Source organism: Pseudopipra pipra, chromosome 10 (assembly GCF_036250125.1).
Source record: "Pseudopipra pipra isolate bDixPip1 chromosome 10, bDixPip1.hap1, whole genome shotgun sequence".
In the NCBI taxonomy this organism is placed as follows: Eukaryota; Metazoa; Chordata; class Aves; order Passeriformes; family Pipridae; genus Pseudopipra; species Pseudopipra pipra.
Genome location: NC_087558.1, coordinates 65006 through 88408, shown reverse-complemented (window position 1 = coordinate 88408; position 23403 = coordinate 65006). Strand labels below are relative to the sequence as shown.

Here is a 23403-nt window from a genome sequence, read left to right as displayed (position 1 = left end):
TGCTTCTTTTCTGCCAGAGAAAATGGAATGCCGATAGTACAGTAATTAGATATAATTCGTAGAAAAATCCCAAAGTTTGCTAGGCAAGGCTCTGACTAGTATATGGAAGCATTTTAATTGATTTTACTCTTAAATTAATCCAGCAGCGCAGTAGGATAGTTTTGGAATCTACCAAAAGATACTGTTATTACATATTGAGATTTTACTGTTATGTATTACTCGATTGAAGCAATTGTTAGTGTCACCCAGTAATGTGAGTTTCCAGGTGGATCCCTTCAACAAGAGGGGACCCGCCCTGACAGAAGCTTGTATTAGAGATGCATAGTGTAATTATCCGGGTTGGGTTGGAGTAACTGATTAGCTCTGAAGTTTATAATGAAGTAGCAGTAGATGTCAAGGTGTGCAGGTGTAAACTAAATAAATACGTAGGGAACAGTTGTTTTAGCATTGTTCAACATTTGTGGATACAGATGTAAAGTTATACAGAGTTAATCAGTTACAAACAGGTCATTTTAGCCTTTTTCTTAGATGAGAAAAAGTCATGTTAAGCAAATACAAGAGAATTTTGCTGTGCCAGGTATAATTAGAGATATAACTTAATGTGGAGAAATCTTAACATTGACAAAGATAATCCTGTGATGAAAAATAGGAATCCACAAATACTGCAGTTTGGTCAGTTGTCAGCTCTTTATTGTAATTGGCTTAAATTAATGTGTTTGAGATTAAAAGTGGCAGGCAAAGTTTTTTCCTAGTAAAAAACTTTTTTGAGTGTTTCCAGGTAAATGTTATCTGAGTAAAGTGATAAAATGAGTTTATAGATAGCCTTACATAAAGGGATAAAAGATTACAAGGAAACAACAATAATAATTACCATCCAGTATGTCACATTTGTCTTTGCAGAGACTCTGCAAGAGGATGCTCTCAAGATAACACCTGCAGAGGAGAGAGAAACTACTCCTGTTCTTCCTCTTCTGACTTTTACTCCAGTCTTGGATTGAAAGACTTTGACTTTCTAGGTGACACTTCTGTAGCAGAGGAGGATACGGACTCAGCTATCTTATATGGAGCTTTGCGAGGAAGCATTGTTGGATTACGATACTACACAGGGATTGTAAGTGCCTGATAAATTACAAAGCAGAAGATAAAGTTTTTAGCTTCAGAAAATAAGATTTAAATAAATTTCAAAAATTCATAGAACTGCTGACCAGGTATAATTCTAATAGTTGGTGCTTTTTTTGTGTTTTTTTCCCTTACTTGCGGTATTCAGCATTCTTAATGGGAAGCTCTTAATCTAAAACTTTAATTCAAAATTTAATTAAGATAGCAAGCTTTCAATTCTAGTTTAGTTGTTTGGTAGCTCTGCTCATCCACATAAGGCAAATGAAAGTGACTGAATACAAGAAATTAGATAGATTTTTAAACTGTTTACACAAGCAAAAAAAGGATGTTTATTACCTTACAAAACATGTTAGCAATTGAAGATAGTTCTTGCTCTCAGGAATACTTTTGAAATCACTGACATCTATCAGGGAACTCTTCTGTAATGTGTTTGGTATTTTGAGGAAGTAGTAGATTATTGGACTGACTGAACAGAGTGCTATGCCAAATCAATCTTTAAGCTTCATGATGTTTAAGTTCATGATGTTATATTTCTTTAAATAATTTGCAACTAAATGAATGCATTTTGGTGTTTGTCTGTTTTGCTTTGTTAGGTTAATAACAATGAAATGGTTGCACTTCAGAGGGAGCCCAACAATCCTTATGATAAAAATGCAGTGAAAGTAAATAATGTGAATGGAGACCAGGTAGGCCATATCAAGAAAGAACTTGCGGCAGCATTGGCAGGGATTATGGACAACAAACTAGCAGTAGTTGAAGGGTAAGTGTGAATATGATGCTTTTGATTCCACGAATATATGGAATCATTTTTTTGTTGCTACACTAGCAAATTCTGAAAACTATTTGTAAGTATTCTCTTTTGACAGAAATTACAGCTCTTGGTAATGTGCTTAAAGCTTCATATTTTCAGATTCTTTATTTTGCTGAACTATTTGCATACAGTTTGTTCTTTCCCATATATAATAAAATGTAGAAACAGTAATGTGAGCAAATTCCTTAAAGATTGTTGTGGAACACTTAATGGCATGTTGTAGTTTGTATAAAAGGTTTACACAGTGTGATTACTATCACCTATCTGGAACATTCTGTGTTTTGATGAAAATAAGCACTTTGGAGTACCTCGTGGTCAAGAAAGGTTTATTATTAAAAAAAATAAACAATTAAAAGATTACTGCTGTGGGTTTTTTTCCTGGTCTTTATCAGGATTGTCCCTTATGGAGCAAAAAATTCCTTCACCATGCCTGTGGAATTGAGCTTTTGGGGAAGAGAAGAAAACAAGGAAGCAGTGCTAGATCAGCTAAAAAGGCATGGATTTAAATTGGCTCCTCCTCTGAAAGGTAAGCGTTGAAATTTTGGGCTTTTTCCTTTTAAAAATGTTTTGATTGAACTTGACACTGGTTGGAAGAAATGCTTATAAGGGCTTAATCTTCATGTTAGTCTTGTCATTCACAGAATGATTTTTTGACTTAGTTGGGGAATAATGCAGAACTCGCAGCTATTAATTTTAAACTTCATAAGAAGTCCTGTCTTTTATGTTACCTGCCAGCAATTGGAGAGGCATTTGAGCATCCTCAGAAATATAGTAGATTATGTAAGTTCCTTAAAAATCCATAATGATCCCCTGCATCTTTCTAGACTTAAAAAAAAAATTTAAGAAACAGGTTAAGAAACACCCTTTCAGGGTGAAGGTTTCAGGGAAAGTGCTGCTTTTTAGCAGAGTGCTAGGATGTGTATCCTACTAGTGAGAAATGAGCAAGCGGATGAGATGTCTCTGAACAAATAAGTTTAGTAAACCTGATGCTTTTCAGGGTGAGCCTGACACAAAAAACCACCTGTGGCTCCTGGACCTAGACTCTGTTCAAGCAGTGGTAGTCAGGAGTAAGGATGCTGCAGAAAGAAACGTTTAGTGAGGGATAGATGTGTTTTACATATAGCAAGATTTCGATTTTTGTATTGTAGGTTCTGTTGTGCATAGGTAACAAAAAAAGAGTTTGGAGTAAAAAGGTATTTTGTGTTATCATTATCATACTATCACCAAGTCAAATTTCATGTAATGCAACAATTTTTAAGAAACATGGTTACCATCTTGAGGGATCCCAGTCCATAGCTGTGGGTCTTAAGCTTTGTGGAAAACCTTTGCAGTCACTGAAAGTCAAGGATAAATTGAGGCTAAAAGACTAATGGTGAAAGATAGTGTTTGATAGCCCACAGTCTGACCGGCATTGTTGCTCGTGAGCCAGAGAATGTGGAGATTGGGAAGTCATGGTATCACTGAATTTCAAAGTATTATCTTTTTAATGGCAAGTAGGTTCAGAATATGGTTTTGGATCAAAGTGGATTTCTGGGAGAGCTGGTCCAAGCTACAGCGCTCCGGTTCATGCTGCTGTGCCATTGACAACTGAACAGGTTTGTATTTCACACTTAAACAGCTGGGAGCTGCAATTTTAACAGTGGGAACCCTAAACTTTTTCATTAATAAAAGAGTGCTTCTGAAGTGGAAGTCTGTTGCTTTTTTTATTTCTTTTCTGACCACAGATGTCTTTTGAAGTCATCTTGAGCTTTTGAATTTTTTTCATTTTTTGTACTGTAAGCAGACATTTTAGCTATGACAGCCTTGAGTGCTGTGTGATTTTGGGAGGTTTTGGTTGTTCAATAGTTTTTTTACATTGTTGTGGCATGTTTTATTTTCTCTGACCTAATGCTTTACCAGATAACAGGTATGTTAAGTTCTCAAAATAAAATGAGACTTCTGGATTTTGTCTTCAGGTTTGGTCTAGGTTGATAGGTGAAGGGTTGGGTGGTGCTTTGGTTTTGCTCTTTGTTTGCTCTTTCAAACTAGAGCGAAATAGTTACTTTAGTGAGTATTGGACAAGGATGTGAATATATTTAGCCATTCCTTCCAAAGCTCTTGCTCATATTGGCTTGCATTTTTCTTGGTAAAACTGAACTTATTTTTTATTTGGCTGTAGTGTAGCAAATCGGGTCTAAAATGGTAGACCTATATTTACTGATTACTGTATGTCAAGTAATTGTAAATTAATAAAGTAATTGTTTATTTAGTGAGGTTATTTTTAATTGCAATACTTTTAATTGCAATTTTTGTGTTCATTTATTCAGCTTAAAGGTGAATTTGACAAATTGTTTGAGGACCTAAAGGAAGACGATAAAACTTGTGAAATGGAAGCAGCAGAGGTATTTTTTAAGCTAGAAACTGTTCTTTTAAAAATACAATTACTTAAGCATCTAGATGTATATTTAGTTTTGTCTGGATACAGAAGATACTTGAATCAGAAAAAAATCAAGTAGATACAGAGGACTTTATAAAAAAATTTTCTTCCAAAAATGGAGTGTCATATTTAATATGGGAATAATGCATAATGTATATCTTTGACTTGCAGGCTGTTGGTACACTTTTACTTCCCCATCAGAAGCAGGCTTTAGGTTGGATGGTTTCACGTGAAAACACTAATGATTTGCCACCATTTTGGGAAGAGAGAAGTAACTTCTATTACAATACACTGACAAATTATGCAGAAAAGAAACGACCTAAAAATGTTCTTGGAGGAATACTGGCTGATGATATGGGACTGGTAATACTTGCCAAGATTGAATTCTTTTTAACAGAATGTGTGTGCATGCTTCTTGATTGGTTGATCATTTGGTTTGTTTTCGTCTGTGGAAAAGATGATGTTCTTTTCTATTACGCAGGGTAAAACACTTACTACTATTGCATTGATTCTCACAAATTTTCAAGATGGCAAGCCCCTTCCTGTTGAAAAGACCACAAGCGATAAGTTTTATGAGGTGAGATGAAAGAAAAAGATTGTTTTAATGGTTGATATAGCAGTTAAAAATACCTGTGCCCAGTAAGTTTTTGTATGGTGAACTTTTTATACGTTTTGTAGAAAAAGTTGTTCAAATATGCCAAACAAGAGGAGTTTGGGTAGATGAATTGAAGGGAGGTGGACTGTGTTATTTCAGAGTGTTTAATTGAGCTGTAGACTGTTATCTTAGGAGCGTATGCTTACATATAGTCTAGGGAAGAATTTAGGATGACGTAAATGTCTTTGCTGTTTAGAAGTTTCTTACAGATTTCTCCTATAGGTAAGTTGTGGCTGCACAAATAGTCATGGTGTTTTTTCTGGGAATGGGCATGCATAATTCTTGTGTGGTTTGGAGGAAGTACCTGAAAGGACCAAAGGGAGCAGAGGGTCTTGATGTAAAGTAAATAAATCGATCAATCTCAGTTTATATTTTTGCCCAATATTTGAAATGAGGAGAGGAGGGGAAACTACAGTTGGTGAACTAACACCAGTGTACAAACTCTGCTTAGTTAGTGTACTTAAGTGCTTTTTGCTTTCATTATGACATGATTTTCAAGATGGTGAAATAAACTAAATGCTAGAATTAGTTGATGTTTTATGCAATATTCCCTGACAGTGTTAAGGCTAGGGGTTTGTTTTACCATACTCATCTAACTTTAACAAAATAATGCTTTGTGTTTGACCTCAGAATGTTAAACTGGGAAATGTTATTGGTGTGTTCTAGGACAGCTGTGTAGACTGAGATTCTCTCCTCTGCTTCTGTACAGTTGTATTTAAACTCTGTATGTGGCTGCTGAAAAAAAAAGTTTATCAGTACCTTTGAGTGACTGACTTGCCACTGGGCAAGTCTTTCATTTTTCAGAGAAGTAATTAATCAATAGTCATTTTAGTGTAATAACATTGGCATTTTTTCCAGTTGCTACACTAAAGAATAAAAGTTTCCATTCCTCAATAGGAATCTGCTGCTAACAGCATGAACAGCGTTGGACGCGGACTTTGTAAAGGTGACAGCAAACTAATCTACTGGTCTAGTAATGTTTGCATGATAATTAATGTTATTACCTAGGGCGCTCTTTGTCTGTGGTCAGTGCTAGTCTTCACAAACCCTTGACAAACTATCTCGGAGAAGTAAATAAAACGTACCTTTAAAGTGTTTCAGTTGACACATGAGAAGATTAAGTGCCTTGTGATAAAATTGCACCCTGCTAGGAAAGTTATCACATTCAGGAAATGAGTTCTGAGATCTTTTTGCTTTCCTTTCTCCTTCCTTGTAAGTAAAACAGGAGCACTTATGCATCTGTTAAAATCTTGTTTATTTAAACAGTAAATATCAGTAGTTAAATTGTAATTAGGTTCTGCATTAAGTCACTTTTTTTGGAGGTATTTTAAGGTAATGAGGAAATTGCAAGTATCTAGAAGGATTTTATCACACCTCTAGTTTTCAGGTTGTATTAGGAGAATTTATAGATGTATATAAAAATTATACATGCTGTTAGTATGTTTTATAACTCATCATGCTCTTGGAAATGACTGAAGAAATGTATGGGGCTTGAAGTTTTCTTGCAGTAACTTTTGCTCACTGTCCTCCCGTGGAAGGAATTTTAATATAGATGGTAGCACATGAGAAATAAAAGGGACCAATAAGGAGAGAACACATTAGTATGAACTGCTTCTGGTGAAAGTTATTTTTTTAGTTGTCTGGAAGGGAGAAAATGCATACTTTAATGGGGGTCAATATGAGTGTCACCAGAAAATCATAACCTTTACCAAAGCTGACGTGGCTAGCAGCATGCAAGATTTTTTTTTTTCCAGAGCATCGAGCATTTTAATGAAATACTGTTTACAGCAGTGAGGGAAGAGCCTGTTTCTACTATTATTTAATCTGAAAAAATGATGATAATGTCTTTCAAAGCCTTACACTCTCCCGCTCCCATTTCTGATTCTGTTGTACATTAAATTGATACCTATTTCTTGAATCTTTGAAAATTTTGCCCTCTTCAGGATTGTATTAAACTTTCTTTTAATTCTACAAATATACGTATATTTACTGAAGTTTAAATCTGGAATTCGAGAATGAATTTACTTACCTGAGTTATAGCAAAACTATTTCTGCAAGCAATGTTGCTTTCAGTTTTGATATCAACTCTGTTCTAATGTCCTTTTTTTGTATGTTTGCTTCTGGTATGCTATTTTCATCAGGGTGCAGAAGTGACTTTTTGTTCACTTCGTAATAGAAGACCTTAAAAAAACCCCAGCAAAACAAAATAGCATCTCCTCTGCAGTCTGTAATGTTGTCACATTTTTTCTGTTTATGTTGATGTTATTAGTTTTAGGCAATGTAGATATCATTATTAGTATTTAGAGGTGTAAAAAACCTTTACAATTTAGTGTTATTTAAAACTTTACCCTTACTGTTAAATGTACAATGCTTTCATTTGCTTTTTCCTATTTCTTGACAGTTTGGTTTTGACTACCTGCAAACCCAGTACACATTTTATGACTTTTTAAATATTTAAGACTGTTTATTTTTTCCTTTGTGACCATAATATCAGTAACACTTGTCCCATGCAGTAGTAAGTATTGTTAAACAGCTAAAGGTTGTTTTATTGGAAGTTTGTACTTGTTCTTGATCAAGTTATGCTAAAGTTGGTTTGATAACCAAGCTAAAGACTATGTATATTTTTCATACATACCCATTTTTTCTTTGTGAAGACTCTAGCAATGTGATGAAGCCTGGTGTTTCTAATGTAAAAAAGTTCGGAACTACTCCATTGAAATACCCAAGTTGTCTTCCTAAAAGGTATATAGCTAGAATAGTCTTGTTGTTGGTTTGCTACATGGGTTTTGAGTAAAATTAAAGTGGTACTTGATTATAATTAATCTTAGTCTAAAATGCGTACTTGTTCTCTTCCTCACCTTTCAATATTCTATGCTTCTGCTTACATTTTTCCTAACTGTTCTGTATTTGAGTTGCACTTTGGAACATATTAAAAAAGCATTAACCCGTTCTGTGTGGCTTGTCACTGCGTGCTTGTATATCTCATTCAGAAGTAAAGGTGCCTAATAACATCTATGTAAGGCATCTAAAAAACTGGCTAAGAAATAATCTTCCTTTTAGTATCAGTTGGGTTTTTAAGTGGTTAAGAAATACTTTGCAGGCATGCTTATGACAGAGACAGCTTTGATCTGATGAAATTGTGAAGCTTATTAATGGGTCTGAACCTTCCCACCACAATAGCCTCTTATAATGGATGTGAACTTCAGTGATAATCTGTAGCAAGTTTTATGAGTGTCATTCACTCTGCAGCTGTTTCCTGTGCTTTCCCTTTTTCTAACTCTTCTGAAGAGAAAATTTTCAAATCACAGTATCTTGTTTGCAATATGAAATTAATTTGCCTTCTGCTCGTGAGATTTAACGTGTAAATTCAAGCAATAGTAGACTTGTGGGTTTGTTTTGTTCTGTTTTCATTTTTTCTTTCTTAATAATTATATCTTAGAGATAAAGCCAAGAAACCCAGACATTCGGGAAACAGTGACTTGGAAGAGTCTGAAGAATGGCTACTGCAACAAACAGAAAGTAAGTTGCAAGGATGTTTTTGTGGTTTTTTAATTGGTTACTGTGACACCTGGTGTCTTCCTTTCAAAGCCAAACTGGAAAGGATTTCTGATTAACCGGAAAAGGAATTAACTAAAATACTTGGGTTTTTTCTGTTGTTGGTTGGTTGGTAGGTTTAGGGGGTTTTTATTTGTTTGTTTTTTATTTAACCAGAACTTTAAGCATAAAATTTTAAAAATTGCTGAAAGGGAAAGCAATATTTTAATCCTAAATATTTACTCCAGTTGTAGTTTGTATTCTTTGCTGAGTGACTGGTGGTGTAACAAGCTGTGAGCAGGGTCAAATGGCTGATGAAAACCAGAATTGTTAAGATTTTTAGAATTTGACATATTGACAATTGACATTGTTGTGAGGGCAGTAGGGTTTGAAAAACATCTGTTGTAGCAAATACCTGAAATGTGATCATGAAGAGGTAATAATATGTCATTTGTTGAACTGAGTGTCTTGCATGGAAAAAAAAATATTAAGGTCTGCAGGTACTCTGGAGTAAGCAGTTAAGTTTAGATTTAAAGCACTTGAAGTGAAACCTGTGCTAAACTATATATTTTTTAATGACTGGGAAACTATGTTCCTCTGAAGATTTGTAACTTAAAATTGATGTATAATATACCGTATTTTTGCACACATGCATGTCAGATGTCAAGGAATGTCTGGAGGCTGCTTTTAGCCATACGGTTTAGTTTAGGCAGTCCTGTGAGGAACAGGGAGTTGGACTTGGTAATCTTTATGGATTCCTTCCAACACAAGAGACTCTATATTATTGTACTGGAGAGGCGAAGTACTTTGGCTAACAAATTTGACTTTTATGAAACGTGTCATAAAAATAAATGTAGGCATATGCTCTGCATGGTGTGAAAAATCTGTTTGTCTGGCTTTTTACAGCAACTTCTTGTGTTAACCAAGAAGATCCAGGTTTTATATCTGTTCTTCTACCTTCGTCTGGTTGTTTAAAAAGACAAAGAAAGAGAAAAGGTAACGAAGGGCTGAATTGATAATTTCTGTGGTTTTTTAAGCTTAAATATTACACATTTAATAAATGAAGCATATGTCTTTTTAAATTGCTTTAATGCTCTTCAGGTGAAGAACTTCAGGGATCCGTAACTTCTACTTTGCTTTCAAGTGAACTGTTTCACCACTAAATGGCTTCTGTTTTCTCAGGTACTGCTAGCGTTCAGTCAGTTGAGAAGAAATATTCTGATGATGGCCCCAGAGCAACACTGATTGTGTGCCCACTGTCTGTCCTAAGCAACTGGATTGTAAGTGCTAAGCTGTTTTAATATGTAAATGTAATCTATATTGATTATGATGCTGTAGAAATAGTACTCCCCGTAGTCTCTCATGATAGTAAAAGGTCGTGGGTTTCCTTTTTTATGAAACAGCTTCTTTCACAAGGGAGATTGATTTGATAGAAATACAAAACTGGACTAGTATTGTAAGGAGAGTGCAGTTCCATCAGTAGTGAGCTCTCTTTCCATTCCCTGCTTTTGACTAGGCAGATTCACTTTGTCACTTCTGGAACTTGTGTGATTTACCTCTTTAAACAAGCTGTGGAAGGGGGAGGAAATGGGTCCTTTTTTCTTACATGCTCAGAATGAAATATTCTCGTACTTCATTGATAACGCATGTGACAGTTGATTTACTAGAGGAGTTCAGTAATTTGGTGACACTGGTGCTGATCTGTGGGAGTAAATCTGCTATGGGGAAAAGGCTGAAGGACTGTTCTAGCTCTGTCTCTGCATTAGTTAAATTTTTTGTTTTCATGACATTTTGAATACAAATATTAAGGAGATATCTTTAGCTTGCAAGTTGTATTCCATTTGGAAGATTTTACTGTCTGTGGTTAGAACATTAGTTTAATCTTTGTAGGTGAAACATGAAAATCATATAATTGAGAAACATCAGATAGTGTAAACAAAGTACTTTTTGTCAATTCAAGACAAATTAAGTATTTTAAAAGAAAACTTGAGTCTGGTGCTTCAGAAATAAAATTGTTGATTTTTATTGTCTGTCAAGATTACTGTATACTGAGTCTTTCACAGAACAAATATAGAGAATATAAACACTGGTTTTACAATTAATATTTGAATTTTTTTCTAACAGAACTTTTTATGCTTAAAAAAAAACTTAGGTGTTTAACCCAGTAATGAGAAGTAGGAAAAAACAAACAGTAAAAGAATAAACAAAGAGATGTTTAAGGTAGAAAGTGAAAAAGAACATAAAATCTCTTCCATTACAGTTTGCAAGGAACAGTGCATTTTGCAGTGCATATACCATCAGTTTGTAAACCAATACACTGTAAGTGTAGAGTTACCACAGTGTGATACAATGTCTGTTACTAATGATTGAGGTGACTACTTCTGGTCCATCTTCACACCTGGGTGGAGAGTAAAAAGCAACCCAAATTCAAATTGCTTTTGTTGTATAAATGGATGTAGAGCTAGAGAAAGTGGGTTTTAGGTAAGGTAAATTATTACAAGAATAATATTACTAATAATAACTTACAAGAAGAATAATTCCAACAATCATTTAGTAACACAATACGTTTTTGAATCCTTTTACAACTTTTCTTTCAGGACCAGTTTGAACAACATATCCACCGTGATTTTGATGTAAAGATTTATGTTTATTATGGTTCTGACCGTAGCAAAGACCCATCAGTTCTTTCAGAACAAGACATTGTATTGACAACCTACAACATTTTAGCTACTGACTATGGGGTAAGTAAATGAGAAGGTGTTTGAAGATTCCTTACTGTTAAGAACTCGTAGTGTTTGGGCTAATGATGGCAGTATATTCAAGTGCTATTCTGGTAGGCAGTCAAAAGATGATAGCTGTGGTTTTGCTTTTACATACTTTCTTATGTATTCACTGTGGTAACAGAGTTTTTTATTAACTGCTTCTCTACAGAAAATTATTTGATTGCAATTATGACAACTTAAGGAAAGGACTTTTTAAGGATAGAAAAGGGTGTCAAGTATGCAAATCTCCCCAGATGTTGGTGGCATGAAGTTCCCATTTCTGTTGTCCTATCAAATTTGAAGAATATGGAGCATATAAAAGTATAATTTCATAGTTCTTGTTGCACATGGGCTTCAACCAAGTAGCTCATTGCATGAGATGTATTTGTAAAGTCATGTTTTCATAGAAATGACAACCATTTTTAAAAGCTTGAAGATTACATCTTTAAATATGATATAAACTTCTAATTTGCTCTCTGATCCATTTTCCATATTGAAACTCTTCTTCTTTTCAGCATTAGCTTATTTTTACTGTAGCTCAAGTATGAGGAGATCATTAGCATTTTCCAGGAATCAATAAATCTAAAAGCAGGAAGGCCTTACTCTTAGTTTTGCCTTTCTGTGCAGATAAATAAACAAGATGCAGATAAATACTATCCATTTTTAACTGTGGGATTGTTGTATTAGTATTTTGCTTTATCCAAATTGAAAGAGAAGGTGTTTTAACTTGAATCAAAGATTAAAAAAATGCTGTTTTTCAGATCAGAGGTGATAGCCCTTTGCACAAAGTCAAGTGGCTGAGAATTGTGTTGGATGAGGGGCACACTATACGAAACCCAAACGCTCAGCAAACTAAAGCTGCCTTAAATCTGGAGGGACATAGAAGATGGGTACTTACAGGTAAAATATTTGCCACCAGAGGAAATGCAATGCAAACTACCTTAGTAGAGCACCATCTTGTGTTTCCCACATGGTGTTTCCATTTTGGCTTTTTTGGAAGTAGTTAATGTCTGCCTATCTCAGGTTCATTTGGAATGTTGTCTTTGAGCAGTGATTTAGTTGGGTCTTCATTCAGTGGTTTTTGATTTTGTTTGCTTGGTTGGTTTTCTTGTTTTGTTGTGGGTTTTTTGCTTGGTTTTGCATATTTGTTTGTTTGGGGGTTTTGTGGGGGTGGGGGTGTGTTTATTTTTTTGTTTTATTCAGTTATTAAGGTGGATTGAGAACTGTCTGAACAGCAGATGCCAGGGAGTCGTAATAAGTGGCACAGGGTCTAGTTGGAGGCCTGTCACTAGTGTTGTCCCCCAGTGTTGTTTAACTTGTTCATCGGTGACTTGGATAAAGAGGCAGATGCCTCCTCAGCAAGTTCGCTGATGACACAAAGCTGGAGGAGTGGCTGATTCCCCAGGGCTGTGCAGCCCTTCAGAGAGAGACCTCGACAGGTTGGAGAGATGGGCAGGGAAGAACGCCCCAAATTCAACAAGGGCAAGTGCACGGTCCTGCACCCGGGGAACAATAACCTTGTGCACCAGCACAAGCTGGGGGTGACTTGCTGGAGAGCAGCTCTGTGGAGAAGGACCTGGGAGTGCTGGTGGACAGCCAGCAGCTGTCCATGAGCAGCAGTGTATCCTGTGGTCCAAGAGGGCCAATGGGATCCTGGTTGCATTGGGAAAAGCATTGCCAGCGGGTCAGGGAAGTGATCCTGCCCCCTGTTCAGCGCTGGTGAGGCACACCTGGAGTGCTGTGTCCAGGTCTGGGCTCCTCCAGACAGGAAGGACATGGAGCTCCCTGAGCGGCTCCAGTGGAGGCTGTGGAAATGATGAAGGGATTGGAGCATCTCTCTGAGGAAAGGCTGATGGAGCTGGAGCTGTTCAGCTTCAATAAGAGACACTGAGAGGCGACCTCATCCATGTCTGTCAGTGTCTGCAGGGAGAGGTCAGAGGGTGGACCAGACTCTGCTCAGGGGTGCCCAGCAATAGGACAAGAGAGAATGGTCATAAACTGATGCCCAGGAAGTTCCACCTGAACATAAGGAAGAACTTCTTTCCTGTGCAGTGACCGAGCACTGGAGATCACAAAGGGTGTGGAGTCTCTCTCATGGGAACTGTCTGGACACAATCCTGTGCCACGTGCTCTAGGTTAACTCTGCTTGAGCAGGGAGGTGGGACCAGATGACCTGCTGTGGTCCCTTCTAGCCTGACCCATTCAGTGATTACAGAGAAAATTCAAAATAACTTTTGATACACAAGTTTGGTGGCAGTACAAGTAAAAACAGACCTATTTATGAAGTTAGCAAGTTACGTTTGGTTAGAAGCTTACACTGATACATACTTATCCAAACTTCAGTAGCTTTATGAAATAATAAAAACTGCCACAGGTCATGCAAGCATATGATCCTTAAATGTAATTTAAAGATCATGACCACTGGTGGTGAAGCTGAAATGGAAAGATAACATCCAACATCCTGACACTGAGAGCTGCAGTTTGCTCACTCTTATGTATTTAAGTGTTTTGTAATATTTTACTTAAAAAAATAATATTATACTTAATGACATGCCAACCTAGTTTTGAGATTAGGAGAAAGCACACAATTTGCACTTTGGTAAAAATTTGTGAGTTTTAGTTTCCTTGAGGTTTTACTGTCTTCATTTTCTGTTTAGGCACTCCTATTCAGAATTCTGTAAAAGATTTGTGGTCTCTTATTTCCTTCTTAAAACTGAAACCTTTTACTGATCGAGAGTGGTGGCACAGAACAATTCAACGTCCAGTCACAATGGGAGCTCCAGGAGGACTTCGGTATGAAGTGTTCCCAAAGGGTTTGTGAATGAGTATAACTAGCAGTGCTTGGGCAACACGACAAATTCATGTTTCACATTTAAATTTGAAATGCATGTATCATCAGTTCTTATTTCAATTTTTTTAGTTCAAATTAGTAAATATCAAATAATTAAAATTGTTTATATTTCAGATTAATGAGTTATATTGTACTACTGGGCTTGAAATTTGTACAAAACATGAATTTATGCAGTAAACTGAAGAAAAAAAACCCAAAAACCCAAACCCAACCCCAGTTGAGTAATATATTGTCTATATATATATTTTAGGCGTTTACAGTCTCTGATTAGGAGTATTACCCTTAGAAGATCTAAAACAAGTCAAGTTAAAGGAACACCCATTTTGCACTTACCAGAACGTAAAGTACTTATTCAGTATGTTACGCTTACAGAGGAGGAGAGACAAATCTACCAGTCTGTGAAGAATGAGGGCAAAGCTACTATTAGCAGGTAAGTCAGAGGTTTTCTTTATCCTGAAGATCGAAATTTAATACCACAAATTTATATTTCAGAAGTTTTGATTATGTTAGCTGTAGTAGCCAAGTGTGTCAGTTTGGATGTTGTAGGCTAATAATTGCAAATTATCTTCACATCTGTTCAGTTCTGAAGAGTGAAGCAGAGAGTGTTACAGAACTATATATTAGAAGTTCTGTCTTGTGAGAACTGGGAGGAGATACCAGATATGTAAAGAATGGCCTTAAAGCTTTTGTCACCATGTGTTAATGTTTCTTCTAGAAGAACATACTACGGGTAGCATTTTGTACCTTAAGAAGAGCATTTGAGAAAAGGTAGTCAGACCGGAAAGTGAACAATCAGAACATCATTTTAACAGCTAAACTCTTATCATGTAATGTCATCTGTTTTTTCAGGCTGTAGTATTTCACACTAACCATAAAATTCTTACTCAGATTTTTCAGCCAAGGGAATGTACTAGCTCATTATGCTGACGTCCTTGGTGTTCTGCTCAGATTAAGACAGATTTGTTGTCATCCTCATCTTTGTATAAATACCTCTGCTAGTTTTTCAAATGGTGAGTGAATACTTTTTGGTTCCTGTGGTTTTTAAGAACAAGAACTGGCACTTTGTATTCAAGAACAGAAATATATTTGTGTTTTCCAAGCTCTCTAGCTTCAGCCATCCTCTTTTCAGCATGGATTATTGAACTTTCAGCTTCCTTCAGTTACTTTATTTTTTTGTACCATAATAGGTTTGAATATGTTTCAGGAGGGGATACTCGAGCACATTCTAACATATGAATGAAGTAATGAAGTATGAGTAGTTATGAAGGCCAGAAGCAAGAGTTAATAAGCTTTGACAGCCCATACAGAAATGACCAAAGAGGACCTCTGCAGAACCAAATGCAGAAGGCTTGTTAAAAAGCAGCATGTCTGTTGTTGTAATAATTTACGGAAGTGCTTTTTTAGCAGATTTTTTTCTTTGCCTCAGGAGAGAAGATGTAGAGGAGATTTGGGGAATGGCTTGTAAATTGATAGCTGTGTCAGCAGAACCATTGCCTCTTCAGCAGAATAGGACACTGTTGACTTTGTCACAGCTGTAAGGAAGGGTGAACACAGAGGACCGAGAGTGAAGTTTTATTTTTGACAAGCCAGAACTGTACAACCGCATAGCGTTAAAAATAGCGTTAAAAAACAGACTATACTTTCAGAAGAAAGTATAGTCTGTTTGAAATACTTTAAATTTGAGAATTTGCAAATGTAATATTTAGAAAAAGCCTATTTTGAGATGCCATTGGCATGGGTGTGATTTTTCAGGAAACTGAAAGACCAGTGATATGGTCAGAACCTTTTTCAGAAGGTTGCTGTTTATCTTCCTTAAAATTGCAGGATGGAGAAATTATTTGATAATTGTTCCATAATTATTTAGAAATCGATTAATAACTAGTAAGTATTAATTGAATTTCTTTACTTAAAAAGAAGCAATTTTAACTATAAATAGTGTCATGTTCATAAGATTTTTGCTACTTGAACAGCTGCCACATGAAAATTGCTTGTTCTCATTAGTCATTGAGTTGCACGTATACTTACCACTGAGCATACAGTTGAGGTTCTTTGAATTCAAATTACTGTTTTTCCAAGTATGATTACTCATAATGTGTTTTGAATTAGTAGGTTAAAATTTTCTGTAGTATGGGGCATCTTGTGGTTTTATACATTGTAGGCTATATCCTCATTGTGTATAAACTATTCTAATTGCATTTTGACCAATGGAGCTGTTTTGATGCATGAGAGCTCAGAGTGTTTCCTTTACGGAAATCTCTGGGTTTAAGTATGTTTCTATATTTCCAGATAATGGAACTCCCGAAGAACTGCATGTGAGATTAGTGAGTAAAATGAAGTTGGTTCTGAGCTCTGGTTCAGATGAAGAATGCGCAGTTTGCTTGGAATCATTGACTCTTCCTGTGATAACACACTGTGCACATGTGTTTTGTAAACCATGTATTTTTGAAGTCCTCAGAAATGAACAGGTTGGTTGTTCTATGATTACAATTAATTGTAATAGCTATTCGAAAGCAATGAACTAGTATCACCAGGAGGCCATCTAGCTATTGTTCTTTTAAATCATGGTGAACAGTGTAAATGTAGTTATCAGCTGGCTTATAAAAGCTATTGGTCTGAAGTCAAACTGTGGGGAGAGTAGCTGTCAAACTGAAAATACTCATGGACCTTACCTTACCACTGATCAAAGACCGATTCCGTAGTTCTCACCTTACTTTGTCCCTAGGGTCAAAGTGTGCAGCACTGAATGCCTCCATGTGGCTGGATGCTTCTTCACTGCTTGTGTGTGGTGTCATATATGTGTATGTTGTGCTTAAAAGAGACTAAAGCTGTGTATTGGAAGTTGACTGTTGAACAAAAATCACATCCGTGCTCCATTTTCCAAGCTGATAAACTTCTACAGTGAAATAGCTGCCTTGTTAGAGGGCCATCTTTATGACCCTCTCAGGACTCTATCCGGAATAAACTTGTGGATGAGCATCTTTTAATTGCTTTTTTGAAAACCACAGTATTTATTTTTCTTGTATGCTTCTAAGCTGTGCTTTTCTTTCTTGTTTGCCCTTTCCTTTCTATGGTAGTCTTACCATATGTATTGAGTGCTGCTGCACTTACTCTCTGGAATTGTTCTGCCTCCTCCTAGCTAGAGTAGAGCTGCAACTGCCAGCTTAAACCTGGGTATTCTTTATTAGGAGACAGCAGGGAACAGATTAGTCCCTGCTTGTGCATAAGCAGTCAATTAGATAGAGGTGGGAAGTGTTGTCTGTCTGGCTTGTAGATCAGCTTTGTTCTGTTGCCAGATACACAAGGTTCTGATGCAGATATCCCACTCTAGAGTTTCTGAGAAATTTGAGGGAAACTAGTGTTGTGAAATTATTCTTTAAGGAAAGAGCACTTGCAGAGGCGTTTTTCCAGTGCAGAGGTTCTTGATGTGTCTGTGTCAGAGTTGGTGCCCCTGCTGAACCATCAGGTGTTTTTAACATGCAGAGAAATAAATTGGGATATGATGTGATGGAATTATTATAGTGTATTACTTGACTTTACAGTCAAGTTGGTTACTATGTTTTACCTAGAAAGGACTGTGGAATCTCCAGAACTAGTGTCTTTGTCCAATACCATGTTGTTCCATAGATTACTTTCATAGTAGTGAAGTCTAAACAGAGGTGGGTGTAACTTCTTTTGAACTATCATGAGTTTCTATAAGCCTTTCTTAGCCTCAAAATGATTCCTGATTTAAACCAGTTCCTAAGAAAGTTCTTGCAGCTTCCAGCCAGAATGCTGCCTGTGTTGAACACTGACTGAAAAGGGGTTGCAAGCGGAAGATTTGATGAGGGGATGTTTTTCTTTAGCTGTTTTTGCTCAAGATACCTTTGCAGCTGAGAGTGCTAAGAATAGTGTTTCACTGTGGGAATTTTCATGCCCTGTGTTTCCTTTGGATTGTTTTCTGTCTGTTGAAAGAAATGGAATTCTCTCAAGGAAGATAACAGAACAGTTGTTAAAGACTTAAAAGCATTCTTTCCCACAGACATGGGGGGAAGGGGGATAGAGAGTTCAGAGTTGTGAAAACGAAGGCTGGTGACCCTTTTCACATGCATTAGGGTTTGGTATGTAAGTAAGGCAAGGCTGGGGCCTTCCTGGCGCTTTTTGCCCCTGCTAAGTTTGGACTCAGTAGTGTGTATGTGTTCCTGCAAATGATGGAATAAATCTGTCTTCACACTTCATCTGTGAGTGGTGGCCGTCTTGGTTAATCTGCATCTATCAATTTCCACACTGGCACACATCTAAATTCCAAAGTCGGGGAATTCAGTGTTTCCACGTGATAGGTATTTTTGCTAGTACTGCATCTCAGTTGGATAGTCGTGTGCCTGAATGTTATAAATCAACTCTCTCCTAGTAAATAGCTCGGGGAAGTACTTTTAGGTATCACCTTAAAAACAAAGGAAGCCAGCAAACTGCATACCCTCTCTCCAAAACAGCTTGTGTTCAAACAGGATTCTTCCAGGCAAGATGCCTGTGCTTTCCATTATTAATACAAATGACAGCATTAAGCGGTCAGTGAGCAATGAGATGTGAAGCTGCAAACACAAAACTGCTGAGTGAAAAGTTTGGCCTTTTGTTGTACTATGAACTTGGAGACCATTTTATTTTTCTAATGTTAACCTAAAAGTATTTACCGAAATTGGAAAAACTTTTTAGTAGTTAACAGCTGGAGAGTGACCACCACCTTCATTTCAATCTTCTGCTAAGGCTAAATTCAGTCGTGCAAATAAGTGAGGATCCTATGCAAAAGTCCCAGTAAAGCTATAAAACATCTACAGTAATCTAATGTCTTTGTGTATTAACTGCATTCTTGTAAAAACTTGCCAGATATGCATTAAAACGTTTTTTCTTCTTTTAGCTGTTGATTGTGAGACATTTTTGGTCATTTTCATATGCTTTTACTGCAAGTGTTTGGTGTCTGTGTTGGTACTGTTTAGCTGTGTTTTGTGTTTTGTTTATAATTGCAGTACTAAAGTGGAGAAGGGATGCAGAAAGACATGGGCTTTGTATTTAAAAAGAAAAAAAAAAAGTCTTTATGAGCACTGTTAGGATTTTTTTTTCCAGAAAACCTTTTTCAGATTTAATAGAATTCATTTATTTTGTCTTGTCACTGGAGGATTTTTGGATTGGTGCCAAATCAGGAATGGTTCATAGGTTCACTACATTTAGGAGGCTGTTATTTCAGATTTGTTTGTGTTAAGATTCTGTCTCTTGAAAGGATAGCTTTATTGTTGCAATAAATTAATGTATTCAGACTGTGACTGCCGGCCTCTTTAGTTGGCTGGCAGTTCAGTCCAGATTAGCAGCCCCCAGTATTCCCGTGGTTTGTGAGCTCTGCTTTGTAGCCTGTCTAAAGATGCCTTGGGTCTGTGGCCAGATTGCTATATAAACAGAACTAGCTAATTTTAAAGGGTTGCTCTGTTAGGCAAAGGTTTTTCATGTCTGTCATTTTTGCTTCACAAAGTTCTGTATTTGTACAGTGTACACAGTCTTTTTGTTAAATTTTGTGAGTCCTATGAAAGTGCTATTATATAAATTTTGCTTTATCCAGAGTATACTTCAGAGAAAAAAGCTTTTGGTGTTAAATCATGTCTCGTTTCTCATGTCTGCTGGGGAAAAAGAGAAGATACCCTGCTTTGTCCTGACAAAGCATATTTCATCAGACTGCTGTTATTTCTGTGCAGGCTTTGAAGAAAAAGGGTAAAAGGTCATTCTTTGTTTGTAACTAAGAAAGATAGTCTTTGAAGGATGGTTTATTTTTCTGATATTTAAAATAGTCTATCTCCCCATAGCCCAAGTATTTGCTTGCCTTAAAATATTGAGTTACTTATTTCAAGTATAAATATGCTCAGAAAGAAGACCGCTTTTAAGGAAGGCTGAGTGTTTTTAAAACATGTAGTGTTTATGTCATGTTAATGTTCTCACAAGTAAAATATTATGACTGTCATGTCAGAAATGACAGTGTGTTACAAGAATGAACCTGAGGATATTTTTACATGACATCAATATAATATTTGTAAAGATGTTCTTTAGTATTCACTATAAACAATTTGATTTAATATGTTTCTTGTAATGTTATTTGGGCTTTTTTGTAGCCAAATGCCAAATGCCCTCTCTGTAGGAATGAACTTCAAGTAGAGCACTTGGTGGAATGTCCCCTAGAAGAGGAAATAGACTCCAGTAGTGGAAAGAAGCTTGATCGGGAGTGGATATCCAGTTCAAAGGTACATTCCATTGTGTTTTATTGGGCTTTCATTATGGATTTTTAGGGCATACTCTATTACTATGTAAATATGCTGCATATATTATACATGTGAATAACGTATTTCAATTATTATTTAAAAGTCTGCCCAGCATGTCTAGCCAGCACAGAAGAAAGTGTGTAATAAAATCCCACCGCAGACAAATTTTGCAGCAGGGAAACAAGACAAAAGGAAGACTAGTTGTGATTTGATGCTGGTCATTGTTCAGTACATAGATATGTATTAATTAAATAAAACTTCGGTAAAGGGCTTCGTCTTTTGTTTCAGTTTCTGAAGATAGAGCAGTTTTATAACCACTGACACTTATCCAGCTCTAAATTTACTTTTGGAAACAAAATCTAAATAAATCCTTCTTTCTTATATCTTACATAAAGAACATATATTCTACTCTAGCGGGGAAAACTAAATGGGCATCATATAACACTTGTCAGATAAACTGGTGAGATATTGTTGTTTTATTTTGCAGACCTGTTTGTCAAGGTCTGCCACATGATTTTTTTTTTTGCCTAACTCTCGTCGTGCATTTGCTGCCAGAAATTAAATCTTCCTGCTTGTATTTTGACCTTTTTGTTTTGAGATTGCTTTTCTACATGTTACTTTTAATGAAGTAGTTGTTCTTTCAAATGCTGGTTACAAATTCATTCCCTGAAAATCTTTCTGTGGAGACCTAAGAACTAATTTAGGACATTATGCTCTAGAATAAATTAAGATTGTTTGTTTGTTACCTGGTGCTGTTACTTGCATTCTCTAGCTAAACCTTACATGCGAAAACTGGCAGTGTTCTTCTGCCTCAAGTCCAGTTCCTTGTTCCTTTTGTTTCTTATGCTGGTTTCAGAGTGCTTCTGGTGTGTCCTTTTTCCCTGTCATCCCCAGCCAAGGGTCTTGCATAGCTTATTTGCCTGAGTATTTCTGGGGGAAGCCTTTCTCAGTTCCTGACTGTTGCTGTAGTAAAGCACTTGCCTTGTGGCTGTCCATTGCTTATGCCTTATTTTTTGGAGTTCCACTACTTTGTTCCTATTTTCCATATACCCTGGAGATAGGGGACTTGCTGCTTCCTGACGGTGGGAAGTATGTCTGGAAAACAGGTTGTGACCAAAGCACCCTCAATATCACCCTGTAGTTTGTGACCATTAAAAATGCTCAACCCTTGGTTTCCTGTGGAAATTAAAAGAAACCCTACCCACAGAATTGGAGATTAGTTCATTTAACAGACATTACTGAACAGGGATTTCTCTCAGTTGATACGAACTTTATCAAAGCCACCTGTAGGAATAGAATCTAAGTTCATTTAACTTCAGATAAATGCTTCATTTAATTTCAGATAAATGCTCTTATGCATGCTCTGATAGAACTGCGGAGGGATAATCCAGCTGCTAAATGTCTCGTCGTTTCTCAGTTCACAACTTTCCTGTCGCTGATAGAAAATCCCTTGAAGTAAGTAGAACTACTGATATTTTTAATAAACATGTGTTTTTACACTGTCTTAGAAAGATCTGTCAAAGAAAATAGAATTTTAAATTCACATTTCAAAGTAGAGGTCAGGATTTTAATCTATTTATTTCCTGTTGTCACAGAAAATGGCTTGTTAAGTTGAACATTTTTACTTTCTCTTTAGAGAATCAGGGTTTGCCTTTACTCGTTTGGATGGGTCAATGGCACAGAAGAAAAGAGTGGAAGCAATTCGGTGTTTCCAAAGCAACCAAGCAGGGTCTGCAACTATAATGCTTTTGTCTCTGAAAGCGGGTGGAGTTGGATTAAATCTGACAGCAGCTTCCCGAGTGTTTTTAATGGATCCCGTGAGTAATGGGTTGTTCATAATGATCTGGCTTAATCTAGGGGAAGCTCCTTTGGTGTTTTCCTAAGAGGTAGAAGAAAAGCCCCTCTGAGAATGAATTACACTGATGAGTATTTGTTAAAGGGCAAGTAGGACTTTTCTTCATTTGTTTCCCTGGCATCTTTTTGATTTAACACTGTATTTTTGTGCTGTCCATTTATTTACTGTGAATGAAAAGAATGCTAGTAGGACTACTAAAAGAGTGGTGTGACACCTTACAGTGTAGCATATGCTATCTGTTCCTTCTTTATTTCTTTCTGATATTTTCGAATGTGGTTTTCTGTTTGTTGTTTAATAACTTCAAAAGCTGTGAAGTGGAATTTTAGGAACAGTATATATTAAATGCAGTGCTTGTCTGTTCTAGTCTCTTCTGATGTTATTGTGAATTTATTTATAAATAAAGACGTTAGTCTGAGGTTACTTTTTGTAGTCTTAGAAGACTGGTAATATTTAAACTTCGGAAGTTTTTTTCCTTTCATTAAAGCACTCAGGAACACAAAACTATTTGTAAGGAATAAAAATGTAAATTACATTTATTGATAGCAAAATGGTATTCTTAACAAAATTGGTTCATGTGTTGTGTCATTGTACAAAATCAAAGTTTTTCTGTTCACTTCCTCCACCACTGTTTACTCCTCTGATGTCCCAGTTTTTTGGCAGTTGGAAACTAAGACAAATTCTGCACTTAGAAACAAAACCAAAGTAAATGAAAATAATGGGGTAGCTTTGGACTTGGGCATCTGTTAATACCAATAGTAAAGCAAAAGTACTAGCTTGGACATCAGGCTAGTGGTAATAACAGCATGAAGGCAAAAGCTATTTATTTAATAAACTAAAGGAATTAAATATGAGTGAGAGTATGGAGAAGTTTTTCCTGAATTGCAATGCATCTTTCCCCACGTTGTTTCTGGGTGTGTTGCATTGATGGGTTCAGCTGGAAGGGACGTACATGACCACAACGCCATCTAGTCCAACCACTGCACTTTGGGTTTTTTTAACAATTCTCTGAATATTTGTGGAAACTGCAAGAGAATTTTAATTTTCTGTGAAGATAGTGAATGAGATAATGCATTGAGTATTGCAGCAAGCAGTTGTAAGAAAGTAAGCTAAGCCTTGTTAACACTG

General features: G+C 36.4%; 1 protein-coding gene across 4 annotated transcripts in view; it reads left to right on the top strand.

Annotated features, from left to right (window-relative positions):
* Positions 1-23403, top strand: part of HLTF (helicase like transcription factor) — a 75806-nt gene that overhangs the window by 875 nt on the left and 51528 nt on the right. For 2 of the 4 annotated variants that reach the window (XM_064665599.1, XM_064665602.1), the window contains exons 2-22: positions 901-1111; positions 1713-1879; positions 2323-2456; positions 3425-3525; positions 4237-4311; positions 4518-4709; positions 4828-4923; positions 5899-5947; positions 7656-7743; positions 8441-8520; positions 9442-9531; positions 9718-9815; positions 11133-11276; positions 12059-12197; positions 13955-14090; positions 14399-14578; positions 15037-15158; positions 16435-16613; positions 20277-20405; positions 21766-21878; positions 22060-22240. In XM_064665599.1, the coding sequence (XP_064521669.1) occupies positions 901-1111; positions 1713-1879; positions 2323-2456; positions 3425-3525; positions 4237-4311; positions 4518-4709; positions 4828-4923; positions 5899-5947; positions 7656-7743; positions 8441-8520; positions 9442-9531; positions 9718-9815; positions 11133-11276; positions 12059-12197; positions 13955-14090; positions 14399-14578; positions 15037-15158; positions 16435-16613; positions 20277-20405; positions 21766-21878; positions 22060-22240 (2704 nt within the window). Of the gene's footprint in view, positions 1-900; positions 1112-1712; positions 1880-2322; positions 2457-3424; positions 3526-4236; positions 4312-4517; positions 4710-4827; positions 4924-5898; positions 5948-7655; positions 7744-8440; positions 8521-9441; positions 9532-9717; positions 9816-11132; positions 11277-12058; positions 12198-13954; positions 14091-14398; positions 14579-15036; positions 15159-16434; positions 16614-20276; positions 20406-21765; positions 21879-22059; positions 22364-23403 lie in introns of all 4 variants that reach the window. The other 2 variants (XM_064665600.1, XM_064665601.1) reach the window with 2 other exon arrangements.